The sequence below is a fragment of the Bombus pascuorum genome, chromosome 14 (assembly GCF_905332965.1).
Source record: "Bombus pascuorum chromosome 14, iyBomPasc1.1, whole genome shotgun sequence".
Classification (NCBI taxonomy): Eukaryota; Metazoa; Arthropoda; class Insecta; order Hymenoptera; family Apidae; genus Bombus; species Bombus pascuorum.
In genome coordinates, this window is record NC_083501.1 from 3036828 (window position 1) to 3054630 (window position 17803).

Genomic DNA, 17803 nt, shown 5'->3' on the forward strand with positions numbered 1-17803 from the left:
TATTAGATGCACTTTTTTACAATTAGATGAAAAAATTATTACAAGGGGGAAATATACACATTTTGTACATTCTGTAAGCAATGTATAGTCGAAACGGAATATTTTTATTTCCTGCATGTAGGAATTTTAAACTGAACGTGAAACACACGGAATTACGGTCATGTTAAATCGCTTTGGAAAAACAAAAGGATCGCTTTCATCGACTTTACTGTCTTAGCTTTCACAATTAGAGCTGATTCTATACAAGTATTACACTTGGGCCGTTTCTAGTGGAAATAGTACGAAATTATTCGATGTTAGCTGAAATAGTGACAAAATTGAACCATAGAAAATTCAAATAACGACGGAAGATTCGTAGAAAACAATTTTACTTTACATCGCTTTCTTCTGAATTACAAAGGGAGAAAAAAGGAAATCTCGTTTACACTCTTCCTGCCTTGTTTCAACTATATAATTTACGTCGTGGAATTTTTGTAATTTCGATCGAGTTTCATAATTTATAACGCTATAAAGTTCTTTTTGAACGAATTAACAATGCTAAAAATGCTCTCGTGAACAGAGAGAGTAATTAAACACGCTCAACTCGTTACTTATCTCGACGTCACATTGCATTCCTCCTCACTTTCCTTGCCTCATGGAAATGGCCTCGATAACAGCAACTCTACAAGTTGCTTCAAAAAAGGAAACAAACTATTATTTTTAGTTCTCAATATCCTCAATTTATAATTAACACGTTTTTATGCAAAAAGTTGTACAGGTCCTTTCAAAACATGTCTTCCAATTTTCAAATTCGAACATTCTTCCTTTTCTCATGGAAAAATATTCGATAAATCCTTTTATTTATGATACTTATATCATTTAATTATATATTAATAAAGTAAATTCCAAAGATACCAATGTCATCTTCAAGTTTTTATTGTTTTTGCCTTTTATGAAAGAATTAATTTCAAAATCGAGAATTGTAAGTATTGTTCGTCTGTTTCTATAAATTAATTTGATAATCAATGTAATATAATGATCCTTTTCCAAGAATTTTATGATTGAATTTTTGAACCGTCCTATAGGTTCACTGCTCTGCATCACTGACATTCTCGTTGTAGTGAAATGACAAGCTATACGTGCGTTTATGTTTCTCAGCGAGAATCCGCTTCTCGAGAGTAATGATTAACAGGTCTGTTGGTAAACACGCTACTGCATCGGGTAATTCGACGTCAAGCAAAAAAGCGATCGTTCCTCCGATGCCTCGATAATGCGTAATTACGAGAAACTACAACTAAATGATTCATAACGGATTATACGTTACAGACTGAAAGGAAGATCTGTAACGCAGGATGTGTTTAGTAGGCGAATTGGGTTTCTAGATCTAGACATCACCATGAAAATATCTCCATTTCTAAATTTTATAGTTTAAGATTGAATGACGTATACATTTTTTAAATCCTAAAATTTTATCCTCAAGTCCTTTTAGGTACTAAGTTAGATTCAAATTAGACAAAAATTATTTTAAATAACACATTTTTTGATTTCAATCTTCAGTCCTTAACTCCTCTTAAGTATTAAATTATATCTGTGTCAAGTTTATTAGATTTAGCTCAATTGAGATGAACCAAAATTAAGTACTAAATTAAACACCAAATTAACATTAAATTTGAATAATTAGATCTAATCCAACATTGGATGAAATATAATCCACATAAAATTAAGTATGAATTACATTCACTATCTCATTAGCAGAGCTGAAACAATATCCTGTCTATTTAAACTCAACGTAGAGTCAACTTTCCTTTTCCCATGAAGATTTTTCTTTCTTTAAAATTCCTATCTGAAAAACAATGAAGAAGATTTGTTTCTATTCTAAAGGAAGTATGTAATATGTAAGTTAATTGAGAATTAAATAGCCAATAATAAAAAAAAGATTCATTGATAGAAGGATCTTATTGCACGCGTTTGTGAAGACACACGATTCATAATCGCATCTAAGAAAAATGAACGTTTCTAATTGGTATGAAAAGAGCGAGGAAGAAAGACAGTGATGGCAAAGAGGTAACTTTCGTTAGTGAGAGCGATATTCGTCTGTTTAAGAGCTGCCAGTTTCCACTGGTTCGTCGTGATCGCAAGTATGCATATTCCCCTTCTTCGATGGGAATCGTCAACGATCACTTTCTTCTAAGTAAGTTCCTTCGAAGGATTTACTCGTTCTAGTGAACGATCCGCAACAAGGATTACCTAGTCGTACTCTTGTCACTTGCCTCTATCATCTTTGTTAAAGGTTGTAAACTTTCGTAGATATCTTTGTTAAAGTACCTTTTATTCGTCTATTTTATTTTCTTCGATTATGCGTGTCTTTTTAATATCATTGTGATGTTGTCTGAAAGATTATAGAAATTAATTAATTGATAGTAAAAAGATTGATTTGTGTACATTGTGAGACATTAAAACATTCAAAGGTATATTAAGAAAATTCATTGTCAATAAAATAGTAAAGTTCAAAGTGTATATCGTTATAATTCAATATGAAGAGTATGAGACAATAAAGTGTACGGGGTTGAAGAAGATAGTTGTATACATGGTGTGCTTCCCTTACTGGAAATGAATCTTCGCGGTGGGCTGGCGATACTTCTTTTCATTCTTGCGGAGATCGACTGCACGATCCTGAGGATCGTTCAGGAAGATCATTTCTGTAAGTATAACATAATGTTAAGCTACCGTTTCTATAACACTCATCGTGTATTTTTTGAATATTGTTTATAATATATTTTTAAATATTTTTAAAATATTGTATGTCTTTTAACTTTTTAAGAAAGATCATTTTTATTTTTCAAGTTTGATAGTCATTAAACATTTCAATGCAATGTCTATCCATGTAATAAATAGATTGTTTGTACCTTTATGAGAAATGAAAAAGTGGAAAAGTCTGCAGGATGCATTTAATATGCTAAAATAAAAGCATTAATAGTATCTAGTGGGTGACACAGATCTCCATTTAGATTTTATTTCTATAACTAAACTGAATTAGAATTAGAAACAGAATTTATAGAGGAACTATTATATGCATTTTGTATACTTTTAAATCTTTAAATTTCGCCTCAATTCATAAAAATTTGCAATTTACAAATAACCATTTCGTCGAACCATTAAATATATTACGTATTTGATTGATATTAGTTGACTATCAGTGAAAGTCAACGAGGTGGGAAACTTGAGTTTTTGAATAACAGCTTGCGGATGTCCTTCAGCATCGCATAGGCAGCCACGTGCGATTCTGTCGGTGAAAAACGTCACTTCTTCTACTGTGGACGAGCAAAAGAACGTCGGGAGTACAACGGGTCGAATATTCAACGGGAAACCGAGTAAACGAGGCTCTTGGCCCTGGCAGGTGTCTCTACAACTTCTCCACCCAAAGTTAGGATTTATCGGTCACTGGTGCGGCGGCGTTCTCATTGAACCCACTTGGGTCGTCACAGCTGCTCATTGCATTCATAAGTGGGTTTCACTTTTCATTGGATCTATACGAACTTAGCGACGAACTTCCAGATTATCACTATATAGGGTGTCTAAAAAAAGATTTATTAAATTATTAGATAAATATACAATGTAGTTAGCCAATGAAATTTATCCGTATAAGTAAAGATTAATTAAATATAAATATATATATTTTGTTCACCATCGATTTATAAACTGACTCGATATTTACTTACAGCGAGCTTTTCAATTTACCGATCGGTGCACTGTGGACGGCGGTGGTTGGGGAATGGGAATTAGACTCCGGTGGACGAGGCTCGGCAAGACTACCTGTTGAACGAGTGATCCTCCATGAGAGATTCAACAATTACTTACACGATATTGGTAAATAAACAATTTTAAGCCTAAAATGGTATCGTTGGCTTGATAAGAACCTTAGTTTGTGTTAAAATTACTAAAATTTAGGATATTCAATTTTCTCTTAGCGCTGATGAAGTTAGCTAGACCAGCTCCTTTGTCCAAAGTAGTACGAACGATATGTTTACCAGAGCCAGAAGAGGAGCTTGCGAATAGACAATGCGTCGCTTCTGGCTGGGGTCGATACGGACCTTCTCAGTCACTTTCCACTGCACTATTAGAAGCCTCAGTGCCATTGCTAGATCTTGAAAAATGCATGAAAGCTTATGGGAAATCGGTATCGCTTCGAAGCGGTCATCTCTGTGCTGGTCACACTGATGGCTCGACCGGAAGTTGCGTGGTAAATAATCAATTTCTATATTATATTAACTAAATTTCTGCCGAGTAAAAATCTACGCTGAAATGCTTAATGTTATTATATCATATTATGCTGCATACGAGTAACATTGTTCTAATCTTATTATTTCTAAAGCAATGTTTTTTATCCAAATTCTAAAAAATTTTCATCATTTGATTTCATGAAATTTAGAGTTAATACCTTCGTCGTTACATAAGATATCTACCACCGATCATCAAAATGCACTTAAGCAGATTGGAATCCTTGCATTTTCTGGATAATGCAATCTGGCTTTCAATGACAAGGCTCTATCCAGATGAATCTCGTCAACTCCTTTACTTATAAAATTGCTATTTGTACCAATGTGAAATTAACATTGAGATCTCTCCATACTCGTCATACTTCGGTTTTAATACGCTTTCTGAAGCATTTACTATGCATTATAGTAAATATTTCTTGCTTTTAAGGATATTCAGTATTACATTCGCATACCTACAAAATATTTTCAACAATTAGTTATAAATATTTTTAAAAATTTTTAAGTTATTTTAAGTTATAAGATAAAAGTATTGTAGTACACATTTTCTCGTTTCGAGATTAGTAAAATTTCATTCAAATATTTTAACAATATTTTCAGTAATTAGTGTCGTAAATGTTTTTAGCAATATAAATATACATATATACATTTGTAAGTAATGTTTTAAATGATAAAATAGAAACATCTCTTAGGGTGATTCTGGAGGACCATTACAATGTCGTCGCGCAGACGGAGTATGGCAATTGGCAGGCGTCACTTCTTTTGGATCAGGATGTGCTCGACCAGGATATCCTGATGTGTATACTAGGATACAGTATTACGTAAAATGGATAAGAAATACTATGAACAATGACGATGATACGCAATTCTTATAATTTTAATCAGTATATTAATTCACGTGTACCTTGAAATGTAGATAATATTTATGTAAATATTATTCGAGTAGACCATTGTACATATGCATATACGCTCTCCTCTGTAAGTTTTAATACAAATAATTTTTAATAAAAAAAAAGTACAATGTATTCTTCTATTTATTATATGTATCTTATCCACGCAAATTTATCATAATTTGGAAACAATTGCAAAATCTATGTACGAATAGAACACGCTGCATCTGAAAACCATAAAATCTCGATTTCAATAGGAAATAAGACCAAGCATATACATATACATTCACGTGTTATGGAAATGAAAGCGCATCCACTGCGCTGGTAAGTTCCAAAGAAAAGCCATTCGCCAGGGGCTAAGGTATCTTCCTATGCCCGCCAACGTACATTATAATATACAGTGGCTCATGAAAGTATTTTAGCATTTGTAGAAAACTTTTACAAGTATATTATAACGTATTATCTATTTTTTTATTATTTTATAATATATTATATATAAATATAAATATAACGTGTATTGTATGAAACTCTTTGAAATCTCCTTAGCAATACAATGAGCCCAGTAGTTGTGGTACAATCGGCAAGGAATAAATCCCATGTGGAAGAATGAACAAAAAATATAGAATAAAATTTTCTTATTACCAAATACTTGTAATATACCTTGCATTACAATAAATATCTATATACAACGATCGATTATCTGATTCTCATGCAACGATCATTTTCACTTCGCATAATAATTTCATATATGACAGAAAACATAAATAATCTGTAATTTATATTTTTACGGATACATTTTACACGTATATACCCTGTATCCTGTATGTTAGATCGTATATATGCAACATGTTAGTGTTGAATATTTTATGGGACGAAATAGAATTTTTAATAAAGCAGTCGATTGTTATTAATTTAAAAACAAATTGAGGGTCAGTTCCTTGTCAATTGTACCATTATTACTGGGACACCCTCTATATTTTGCTAAAAGGTTTCTGCAAGTGTTCAGATACTTTTGTGAGCTGCTGTATGTATACTTCGAAATGATACCGATGTTTCTATACCGGAAATACGACCATATCTGCATTTATATGACTCTCATAAGGGAAGAAAATCCGAAGTTGCTTCACTCTTTTCGAACATCGTAGATTCAACGTTACGCAACCTCGTGATTGTGCGTATGACAACCAAAGCGATTGCATCTCCACCTCCTAGTCTCTCCTCTCCCTTTCCACCCATTTCCTCTCTGCCCCTCTTCAACCGATGAAATTAGAAGTATCGATCTGTCACAGGAACCGCGTACACCGTGGTAACTAAGAGACTCTGAACACACAAATTATGCCGAGATGCATCCATTAATTAGCTTAATACGTACCACTTAGCATACCAAAGCATGCTCTGATCAAGTTTCGTTTACACCGTCTATCCACTGTGTTTCTGTCGTTATCATGTACTGTGTGTTTTAGTGTCGAGTGTTTATCGATTTATTTGAAGCCATATGTATGTCTTGCATATTATAATTTTTTGGTTTTTCAAGAATATTATTTAAATAAAAAATAACAATTCCTTGACAATAAATGTACAACCCTATGTAACGTTTTACAAGTAAATGGATTGTAATGACAAATCAACGACACGATATTTCTCAATGTTAAATCTATCAATGTTAAAATGTTAAAATGTTAAACCCTCAAACATTGAGGATTTAACAATTTTATAGTCAGCGTTTCTACGTTTGTTCTATTTATGCTATGCTCCACTATCTATATTATTTATAATATTCTATGTTTTGTATGTTGTCTATAATATTCTGCATGCATGCTATCTATACATATTGTATCTCTGATATTGTATTATCTATATTATCTATATTATACTTGTAGCGGCACATGGCCGTAAAAAAGGTTTCAAATTGAAATGGAAATCTGGGAGAGACCCATATTATTGTACCTTTGAATATTAACGTTGTTTTAGGTTACAACTTAACTTTTTAACTTAACTTAACCTTTTGTGGTAACATCATGGTACCTATGACAATAGTATTATTATCATTTCTTGGATTGGTATAGCAGCGCTGAGCGAGAAACGATTACAACCATACGCTATCTCTGTACTAGTAGTTGTACTTATTTTAATACATCTGACCATTACAAATTCATCCACTCGTTATTTTATTAAATAAACCTACACGTTATAACCACCCCACACTGTATGTATTTTATGTATATATGTATACATATATTATCCTATATGTACCTATATTTTATACTATTTCACCCTATCAGGTTTATCAAAATTTGTTACTAAATATAATTCAAAATATTTTATGCGCAAGAATAATAATTTTTATTACAGTAGATCTATGGTGAATCAGACGATTTTTAGGAAGGTAGAACCGAACAAATATGCTACAAAATATCCTCTATAAAATCACGAGTTATCAACCAAGGAACATGAGTTAGTACGTCAATCAGATTATTTAAAACTGACTCATATTATATTTACATTTGCAAGAACTGAAACCGACTCGATAGAAATTTATTTACTTTTTATTTCTAATTCGGCGATTATGAAAGTTTCTATATAAGGGATATGCTTAACAGGTTGAAAAGGAAATCTTGTCAATATAAAAATTTCCATATTCAATGAATCTACTTAGATATATACGAGCATTTAGCATCAAGTATAAAAGCCTCACCATACTCCAGATTGAAGGAAACTACAAGAAACAAACTTCTCCATCAGCAACAATAAATAATTTAGAACAAGTTCTGTAAACACTATTATTCTATGCATGTGCTACCTTCTAACTTATTACAAAATAAAATTATTAGACTGCAAATCTTCACGCATTAATGGGAAATGCATTTATTTAAAAATGCATATAACGCATAAAATACACGAAAATATGCAGTATATTCCAGTATTTGTGACGTAAAATTGCTGGCAAAAATCGCTTTCTCTTTGTATTTCGTACTTTTATTATAACATTTCAATGGAGCTTTAAACGACCTATGTAAAATTCGGCTATTAAACTCTGGATCACTCTGTATTAATATTTAGTGATTAGAACACCAAATCTTTAAAATAAAGTTATGATAAAATATGTTAAAAAAGTAAGAGGAATGCAATGATCACTAAGCGTAGATGAAATTCAGTTTACCTAATAGATTAGACCTTTCGTGTCCGTCACACTTGCGTTGATTAGTAGCTACTACATAATTACATTAGATGCCTAATATAATATGATAGCACAGATGTTGTTGTCAGTGCACGTGTCCGTGTTTAACAGGCGTTTAATTAAATCGTACATTTCATTTCATGAAATTTTCTCGTTAATGTAGGTATATCATTTGCACACGTTATTATTACAAACATAATAAAGCTGATTTTTCCCCTTTATAATATTTTTGGCTTTTAAAAATGTTTAAAGATGATGAGTCGTTTTACATATGTAATGTAATATCATTTTTTAATCCAAATTACCCATTCGACAGTAATTATTTTCAACCGCGCCATTAGCTGATTAAGCTCGGTATATGTGATCTCAGGGGAAGTTGAGAAGGTGTGTCATTTGATATCAAGCTGTTTAGTAACGTTACCATTGTATTATATGACTCGGTGGATTTTGCAAATCTAAGAGTTCTTCTAGAAGTTGTATTCATAGATGTAAAATTTATCTCTATAAATTCATAATTAAAAATGAATTTATATTAGTACGAAATTTGTAATTATAACAACATAAAAAGATAAAATATAAAGAATCAATAAAAATCATAGAATTCGGAATAAAGACTAATGCATCCTTTTAAAAAATTAGCTTCCCTTTTAGTCATTCAGCCACCCTCTTCAAAACATTTTTGCCTGTTATGTATGTATCAATATATTCCGTATCTTCTAACATTCTCAAATTTTCCATAAATACCAAGGTATCCTCAACCTAGTTATAATTCAACTGAAATCTAAATTAAACCAAATTTATACCTAACTTAATTTAATTAAAATATAATCCGGACGCCATTCCTTCCTAAAACAAAAGTTAACGACAAATCGCCAACAACGAAACAACTAAAAAAGGAAAAAGATCTATAGAACTTGCAGCGTAACGTTATAACAATACTTTCGTCCAACATGTGGATTTTTGTATGCTATGTACATTCTGTATATTCCAGCATCTACAAATTTCCCATAAATATACGGACGTCCTCTATCTACTTACAATACAATTCCAATCTAAATTAAAGCTAATTTACATTTAACTTAATTTAAATCTAATCAAACTCAAACCCTCTTCCTCTCTAATCATTCACTCCTTTTCCCTAAAATAAATATCAACAAGAAATCACCAATAAAACAGAAGGAAAAAGAAAAAAGGAAGAAAATCTACAGAACAGCATAACATCACGACAATACTCTCATCGAGCTATAATATATCAGCAAGACAGACGTTGACATGCGCGAGGTACCGCGTCCGTGAAACGAACAGGGAGAGTGCGCGTTCCTGATCAGTAGTAGCACACTTTCATCGCGGCGAGGAAAGTGAGCAAGTCGAGTGAGTCGTTTCATCCACGCTGTGGAGGAGTCATCCACGTTGTAACGCACGGCAACACACGACCGCGCGCGTGTTCACAAAGATCGTGTGTGTTATACACAAGGTATAGAGAGGCTCTCGTGGTAGTGAAGAGAGGTGGATAAGGAGAGAAAGGGAGAAACCTCGTCTCTCGTCAGAATTCCTTTCGATCCGCGAAAAATTGTCGTCCGTTTTTACCCGGTGCAAACCCGGGTGGGGTGCTTGTTAAGAAAACAAATTGCTCGAGAAAGTCTCGAAAGGAAAGAATCATTAATTGCGCGGCTTATTCGTCATACACAAAAATATGTGATAATGTGAAATAGATATATACATGAATATATATAGTGGCTGCAGAAATTATTTGAACATACCCTTATTTTCCAATGAAGCGTCTTTTTACCAGATTCTATGCGCTTAGGTTTCATAGTATCAAATTTTTATAGTCATGTGAAAATAATACTGAATAGTACGAGATTTAACGTACTTGGACCTAATTAATTAGCATGTGAATGCTACGATAAATACTAAATATTTAATATTATAATAAATACTATAATATATAGTATAATAGTATTTATTTATTATATAGTATAATATATATTAATGACGTATAAATACTTCTTACAGCCACTGTATATGTACTTCTACATATAGCTACATGTATAGATAATAAAAATTATTTAACAGTGAATGAAATTATCGTTGAATACTTGTGGATAAAGAAATGATACGTGATGTCGCGTGTCGACTCGCCCTTTCCAAGGGGAGGGTAGAAGGGGCGTGAGGTGGATGAATCATTGAGGCAGCCTCTGACGTGTCGAATAAAAGAGGGAGGCGATCGAAGAATCAAAGCGGAGCAAGGTTGCAAACCAAGTAAGAACCCGTTTCCAGAATTGTTTCGTATTCCCCTGAAATGTAAATGAATGTAATGTCACTTGCAACTGCAAATTTCTTTTATTCGGAATACAGAGGGTGAATTTGCTCGATTCAAGATGGCTACTGATTTTGTTATGCTACCTTTGTCCGATACTATTGTTCGAGGGGAAGTTCATTTGGAGACGTAGACCTTTCCATGGCGAATAATGCATCTACAGGGTGGTTCAATAATTCTGGCTATTCATCAAAATTTCTTGGCAAACTGGAAAGATTCAAGCAAAATTATCGAATTATTTAATAAAATTACTTTATGGCCACTCGTCAAAATTTCTTGATAAACTGAAAATTCTAAAACAAAATTATTTACTGGGAATTTTGTGATATGTTAGAATGCTTTTTCACAAGACTTCATTTACCTGTTTATGGAAGCTATAAACGATCTCCATAGACTAAAATTTCCTAAAGTCGTTCAAAAAGTCATTTGCATTGTAAAATATCAGAATATTTTTCTTCTTTTTATTCCTTATTTTATAGCGAAGATGTTAAAATGTGATCATTATTGGAACTCCCTGTACATACATGATTCGATAATATAAATACTACATCTAAATTATATCGAGTTGCATACACAAATTAAAAACAGAAGAACACAAGTACATGTCTTTTACTATCGGTTTCACGCTTTCTCGAGTTCCCATAGGACTAGGTTTTTACGATATCGATTCGTTGAATATTGAATATGAACATAGGATTAAATTCTTCATTCGCTCCATTTCATTTCTCTATCAAAAAACGATTCTCGTAATAATCAAAGATTACAAGAGAAGAACATAATATATCACATCTCCTATTTTTTTATAAGCAAGTACTTCCAAATTTATTAAGTTATCGATTAATCTCCCATGTTATGTTTTCTCCAATGACCTACAATTGGAATTCCTATGACACAAAACAAGCTATTAATGTTTCCTCTTTTTCTTTTGTCTTTTTTAGTATTCAAGAACTGGGAGATTTTACCGAGGATCGTGATGAGTAAAAATAATGAAAATGGTATATCCCTGGCGACGCCTCCAGCCATCCATGTTGGTCCCATAGTGAATCCAGGAACCAATGAAACCATCTCTATTGTAATTCCATTATCAGCTCAGTTGGCTACAGTTACCAGTCAGAAAATTGAAAAATCTTGCAAAGATTACACCAAGGATGGCAAACAGTCGTCCAATAATGTTCAATCTCGGCTAAGAAATGATAAAACCAAAGGATGTCCTTATCCTGGCTGCACCAGGTATGGGAGAGCCTTCTCGAGGGCACACGACCTGAAACGACACATTGCTCGTCACGAAATGAGAAAAGAAAAGCTGCACAATTATGAAAATTACACTATGGTAGGCAAACAAAATAGGAAGGAAAGTAACGAGAATATAGCAAATGGAATAATTGATAGACAACATATGGTTTGGAATGATGAATCACGCGAGAGTAAATCTTATTCTTGTTTGCATTGTAAGAAGAAGTACACCAGTGAGACTAAGCTTAGAGCTCACATGAGCTCCCATGAGAAGGTATGTTAATAATTTCTAATAATTAATTAGATTCTCTTCTTAAATTTGTTACTCCAACGAAATATATTCCAGCATACAGGTTTATTCCTAACTTTGTAATTATGAATATTCCTAATAATAATGAAATAATAATAAATGACAATTTCTACAAATTAATCAGACTCTCCCTTTGGATAACATCATTTGCTATTCTGACAAGGTAGATGCCAACATACAAGTTTATAGAAGAATTCTCATTTAGAAATATTTTCAATAAAATAATAAATACAACAGTTTTTAGTAATCACTTAGATTCTCTTACATAATACAAGTAGCAATATTCTAACAGAACCAAATAGCTTCCAGATCTCAGAACAAGTCTAGTTTATATTCGTCTGCTTTCCTAATACTGTCTATCCATCTAACTTTATCAACTAATAGATCAATTAGCTCATTACCTAGACAACCTTACCTTTTACTTATACGTATGTATATTACACCAGATCCATCTTTGACATTTATATCATCAATATCTAACAGGTTCCAGGTAAGAATGTGTGTGCTCTGTGTGGAACATGTTCCCGGAATGAGGAGGAATTACAAGAGCATATGAAGCAACACACAGCAAACATGTTGGAAGCTCAAACAGTGTTAGAAAAGAGTGAAAGGGAACAACCAGAAAAAGAAGACGACTTCTTGCTTGAAGAGATGTTGCTTCTGAATAAGAATCCTCGAAGAATTGCGCAACCAGTGAAAAATAATTCGAATACAGCATCCAAGATAAGATGTGACTACTGTTCCAAGACTTTCAAGACCAAATGGACATTGAGCTCCCACGTGGCCGCTCACGAAGGCCGTTTTCAATTCGACTGCGGTCAGTGTGGCAAGAAATTTGTCAGAAAGAGTCACTACGAAGGTCACATGAGATCTCACGAAGCAGCACGACCTTATGTCTGCGAACAATGCGGGAAAACGTTTAAAGAATTGAAACACAGGAGGGAACACACTAAGAGGAAGCATCCTACTAACCAGAACGCGATTCAAACGCTTTTGGATAGCATCAGTCCGTGTGCATCCGATGAATTACCGGTGGATCAGGCCAAGTTCACACTCCTAATGCCTGTTAATTTCTCTGTCTAAGGTCCCCAATGTAGTTTTGCCCTGAAATGAATAATGGAAGATGGTTATAAATAAATATATAATTTTTAGTTTTGGAATTTTATAATTTTTAAGTCGACTTTTCAATTTTTTTAATTTTAAATCTTAAATAGAGGATCTTATAAAATTTTGTTTAATTTGGTTTGAAAATCTTGCTGATATGAGGTTTGCCTTTAAGACAAATTAAAAGATTCTAGATTTTATTAATGGGATGGAATGGAATGAATTGGAGGATTAATAATGAAAACAGGGTTTGAAAAATTAAATTAAGTCTTACGAAAGTTTCTAGTGGCGAAACTGATGAAGAACTGACACTGTTTGTTTATAATAAGGAGATTGTTAAATTATTTTAAAGTGATGCTCATTGTGAGATAAGGTTTTAAGGCATCCTTAGATTAAAAACCCCTTATTAATCTCCATTTAGTCTCATCACTTTGTTTCACAATGTAATTACAAAAATTCAAAGATGTACAGTCAATGTGACAACTTGTAACTATTGTATACTCGCAAAAAATTGCTATGCTTAATTATAAAGTACATAATTGACCATATATAATTTAAGTAATTTTAAGTTTCTATCCTATATGTCGATGTCTAATGATCGACAGAGCTGTATATTATTTTCAACTTTCATTTATCTGAACGACACACAAACCAAAGACAATCTTGACTTTAAAATGACGTACAATTTGTACATAATCTAATAAATTGATCGCTAAAGAAACATCTCTTGTTTTCAATAACCACAACTACCGCTATCATCTTCACTGTACAAGCGGAAACTATGTTAGAGGATACGAAGATTGAAACACCCTGTGTAGAAAATTGTAATATAATTATCGAAAGAAGAACTCGATTACAAACGATAGCCACGTATCGTTTGTTTTGTTTCGTCTTGTCCGACATTTCTAGTTTTATAAAATTTTTACCCAGAGGCAACATTTAATTAGCAAAAAAGAGTAATGTTGTAACGAGAAAATATATAATTAATTGTTTAACAGATCACTGACGACGTAAAAGAAAAAAAAAGAGGAACACAAAGAAGCGCAAAGTAGCATCCACATCAAAGGGAAAATTTGTTTTAACTCTATATTCTTTTTTAATGTTCTAATTTTAAATGAACGTGAACAAGCGACCGAAAATACCAATTATAAGATGCGATCAATATCAGGGATCGCGGAAAGAATCAGAAATATCCCCGTTAACAGAACAAAGTTGTCGCGGCTATGCATTGGACACGCTTCCGCCGGAAGTTTTGGAGATGATTCTTCGGTTACTTCCTCTTCATGATGTTGCTACTTCCGTTCGTTTAGTTTCTAGGTAATTTTTTAAATACCACTGTTTGTATCAATGTCTGCTTTAATTTTTTTATTATCTGCATCATTATCTAGAAGAGAAATTTGTATAAAATATATCATCTCATTTTTTTTAAATTAATAACATATAGTGTTAAAAATAATAATTACGACTCTCACCTTTTGTATATTCCACGCTTTTTATGAATAAAATATTCCAAAAAAAGAAGATATCTAAGGAGATCTGAACGTGAAGAATAAAAAATCTAACTTCTAAAATTCTCAAAAGAAAAAAGATAATTGTATCCATTATTTTATTAAAAAAAAAGTAACTCAAACTCACTTTTGTCTGTATTAGACACTGCTCAACGGTTGCAGCAGCAGTTTTAAATGGCGCCTTTCTGATGGCTTGCGCGAAGGTGGATGGTATAATAAAGCGCAACGAGAACGTTATGAAAACTACAAAAACGGACGCCGAATTATTTGCCTGTAGCAAAGCTTTAGACGCTCTAGAGCTGATTAAAGCACAGTACAAGATGCTACGAGCCGTCACTTGGAGGTATACGCATCCTCCAACGAAGCAACAAAAATTTCCAAGGCTTTGTTTCTACGCTGGTAGTCTGCTCGACAACTTGAACGAGCTACTTAATCAAATTTCAAAGTATCACTCGTCCATCATCGGTCCTCGTACAGCAGAATCGACTATCTCCTCTTTTATAGCCATCTGCAAACGGTTCATGAACTTCTTTGAAAAAGTCTCTGAACGCAGAGTGAACAGGTGAATCACTTCGTAAAAGAGATTATAAAAATTATGATTAGACTGCGGATATTTGTGGAATATTTTTATGAAGATAATTAGAAAAATGGAATCTAGTATTAATACTGAATATCATAGAGAGTACTATACCCTATACATTTTATATATTTTTGCATATTACATGCATTCTGTATATATTTGCAACTTTAAATACCCCCGTAAATACATTAAATCCGGCAGTCTATTTATAATATATTAAGTTGTGGAAAAAATATGTAGGGAAAGTTAAGAAAAATTTAACTGAAATTTGACCTTTATCATCTATAACTATAAGAGTGATTTCTTGAAAAATTTGTCATCTTTGTTATTAATTTCAGTGAAAGCTTCTCTCTATTTCTTTTAATATACGTATAGATTTTTTTAAATATAACAATTTTTTTAATGTACATTATCTTTTAGAATAAATATATATTTACGTGTTAAAATGTCACGTGATAAAATAATATTAGTAGATCGGCCCTGATTTCCGGATGCAAGATTGTAGACGTTCTGGACTGTCTCGTAGAAGGTCGACAAGTACTCTTTTTCAAAGTATTGACTAACAAACGAGACACCGGGAGAATTGTCAGCATGAAATTGAAATACACAATGAAACGCGCTTGGTTCACCAGTCTAGATGTTTCCAAAAAGGCTGAAGAGAATTCTTGGAGAGACGAACAACGTTTCATGTATCTTCGATTACGACGTCTAGTAGGCAGTGTGAACGAACACCTCTTCGAGAACTTACATTACGAACACGAATTACTCTTACAGGTGACATTTACATATACAAAAAAAATTAAACAATATATATACAAACAATTTCCTTAAGCAACATTATTGATACATTATAACATTATATTGATAGATTCATGGTCAATCTCTTAAAAAATTATCTTTCTTAGCAATAAATTGAAGTAGTTTTTACGAATTATTGGAGTATTCGCTTTATTATTATGAAAAAATGTTTTCCAAAAATTCGAATGTAAATAAGATGAGATAAATTCTTGATAAATATTGAATAATTTTTACCTATTTTTCATCAATAAAATAAGGTTTGTTTTTCGTATTGAAAAATGGCACTCTTTTTACCGGTCAATACCAAATTTTTCTAAATATCGAGTAGTAACATATAGATTACTAATATTCGTTATTGATTATACTATTCACACTGTAACTATCAATAAATAACTCTAACGATGTTTCTTTCTTTATAGATTCCTTTGACACTCTCATTGAGACCTCCGCCAGCTTCCACTTACTCAGGATACGGAGAATATGGTGGACGTTTCTTTTACTATGGAAATATGAACAAATACGCTTATGAAAGCAAATTTATGCAGACAGTAAGCACGACGAATTTGACAGTTGAAACGGAACAACAAGTCCAGAGGCCACCGTCTTTCGATTTAATAATCGAAGTCGAACTGAAATGCACGCCAGACTTGGCTCCATTTGCTGTTAGATCGATATTAAGATCGGACGAGTTCGAAACTTATGAGATGAAAGCATGCAGGAATCAGCAACTTTACTTGCAAATGAACGTTACGTGTCCAGCATCGATAGCTAATAGATTACCTGGTAATTTTGTGTGGGAATTGCATAGTCCACGACGTGTACTTATGGTGGAAGATGTATAGTGAAATCATAAATTAAAACATAAGTTGAGGTCACTAATTAAATAAGCATATCGATTGATCTAGTAGAAGATATATAGGACTGTATACGTTTAGACTGAATGTAAATACATAATTAGTCTGAGAAAGTCTTAAAATAGAAATTCCCAAATTTCAGATTACAAACATTACTTATAAATTGATTTAAAATTTTTGTCTATAACCTTGCATTAAAATTACATTGTATTAATGGTCCATAATTATTTCTACTTTATAGTAATAATTATATTAGTGAACATTAACCTATAGCTGCAAAGAAAAAACTACATGTCTAATTTGATATTTTATATTCCTAATAAGCCTATGTTGCTAATTTAAGTTTCATATCTCCCCTTAGATTTTTTATTATTCTATTAATTCCCTTAGAATTTTTATTCCTTAGAAATTTTTATTTCGATATTCAAAACTAATGTATGTTTAAGCTTGATTATTTTTATGACCTCACTACTTATGTATGTACATCTCTTCTACCAAGAGTATGTTAAAATTGGTGAATTATTACAATTTGTACATTAAAGTATTATTAGGTACTATGAAGTACTGTAAACATACATGTGCATATACACATACAAATGTATACACGTACACAAACGTGTATATACATACTTATATATACATTGATATTATACAATTATACGTCTTATACTAATTTTTAAGGCATTAGCTATATACTCGTATATATATACAAGTACAACATTTAATAGTAGATATTGATAAGAGGTATAATAAAGTACTTTACATATATGTAAAT

General features: G+C 32.4%; 3 protein-coding genes and 2 long non-coding RNA genes across 8 annotated transcripts; 3 read left to right on the plus strand and 2 right to left on the minus strand.

Moving 5' to 3' along the window:
• Window positions 1–2289: 2289 nt before the first annotated feature.
• LOC132914291 (uncharacterized) lies at window positions 2290–3299 on the minus strand. Its single transcript, XR_009659556.1, has 3 exons — window positions 2886–3299; window positions 2585–2678; window positions 2290–2368 (listed from the first exon to the last, which is right to left on the minus strand). It is a non-coding gene; the product is annotated as an uncharacterized LOC132914291 (long non-coding RNA).
• On the plus strand, window positions 2590–6039 carry LOC132914282 (chymotrypsin-like elastase family member 2A). The gene is made up of 5 exons (XM_060973275.1): window positions 2590–2680; window positions 3219–3483; window positions 3701–3846; window positions 3948–4219; window positions 4946–6039. Exons 1-5 carry the CDS (start codon window positions 2590–2592, stop codon window positions 5126–5128), a joined length of 957 nt encoding a protein of 318 aa, XP_060829258.1. The 3' UTR covers window positions 5129–6039.
• Window positions 6040–9640: 3601 nt separating this feature from the next.
• LOC132914095 (zinc finger protein 431-like) lies at window positions 9641–14009 on the plus strand. Of its 4 annotated transcripts, none has more exons than XM_060972917.1 (4): window positions 9641–9795; window positions 10398–10583; window positions 11580–12148; window positions 12668–14009. In XM_060972917.1, exons 3-4 carry the CDS (start codon window positions 11615–11617, stop codon window positions 13265–13267), a joined length of 1134 nt encoding a protein of 377 aa, XP_060828900.1. In that variant the 5' UTR covers window positions 9641–9795; window positions 10398–10583; window positions 11580–11614; the 3' UTR covers window positions 13268–14009. The 4 variants fall into 4 exon arrangements, with proteins under 4 accessions (XP_060828900.1, XP_060828901.1, XP_060828904.1 ...); XM_060972918.1 differs by having other exon boundaries at window positions 10398–10571; XM_060972921.1 differs by lacking the exon at window positions 10398–10583.
• Window positions 10269–11021, minus strand: LOC132914099 (uncharacterized). The gene is made up of 2 exons (XR_009659515.1): window positions 10728–11021; window positions 10269–10618 (listed from the first exon to the last, which is right to left on the minus strand). It is a non-coding gene; the product is annotated as an uncharacterized LOC132914099 (long non-coding RNA).
• Window positions 14010–14402: 393 nt separating the features above from the next.
• On the plus strand, window positions 14403–17684 carry LOC132914136 (uncharacterized). Its single transcript, XM_060972975.1, has 4 exons — window positions 14403–14605; window positions 14939–15358; window positions 15850–16150; window positions 16594–17684. The coding sequence occupies exons 1-4, from the start codon at window positions 14403–14405 to the stop codon at window positions 17014–17016; spliced, it is 1347 nt and encodes a 448-aa protein (XP_060828958.1). The 3' UTR covers window positions 17017–17684.
• Window positions 17685–17803: the final 119 nt, after the last annotated feature.

What these genes read in the sequence shown, in the direction of transcription:
- LOC132914282 (XM_060973275.1), top strand. Translation starts at nt 2,590, where the DNA reads ATGAATCTTCGCGGTGGGCTGGCGATACTTCTTTTCATTCTTGCGGAG. An exon ending in CGTTCAGGAAGATCATTTCT is followed by an intron (nt 2,681 to 3,218) that starts GTAAGTATAACA and finishes TTTGAATAACAG; the next exon opens with CTTGCGGATGTCCTTCAGCA. An exon ending in GCTCGACCGGAAGTTGCGTG is followed by an intron (nt 4,220 to 4,945) that starts GTAAATAATCAA and finishes AACATCTCTTAG; the next exon opens with GGTGATTCTGGAGGACCATT.
- LOC132914095 (XM_060972917.1), top strand. Translation starts at nt 11,615, where the DNA reads ATGAGTAAAAATAATGAAAATGGTATATCCCTGGCGACGCCTCCAGCC. An exon ending in ACATGAGCTCCCATGAGAAG is followed by an intron (nt 12,149 to 12,667) that starts GTATGTTAATAA and finishes AATATCTAACAG; the next exon opens with GTTCCAGGTAAGAATGTGTG.
- LOC132914136 (XM_060972975.1), top strand. Translation starts at nt 14,403, where the DNA reads ATGAACGTGAACAAGCGACCGAAAATACCAATTATAAGATGCGATCAA. An exon ending in TCCGTTCGTTTAGTTTCTAG is followed by an intron (nt 14,606 to 14,938) that starts GTAATTTTTTAA and finishes TGTCTGTATTAG; the next exon opens with ACACTGCTCAACGGTTGCAG. An exon ending in AACACGAATTACTCTTACAG is followed by an intron (nt 16,151 to 16,593) that starts GTGACATTTACA and finishes CTTTCTTTATAG; the next exon opens with ATTCCTTTGACACTCTCATT.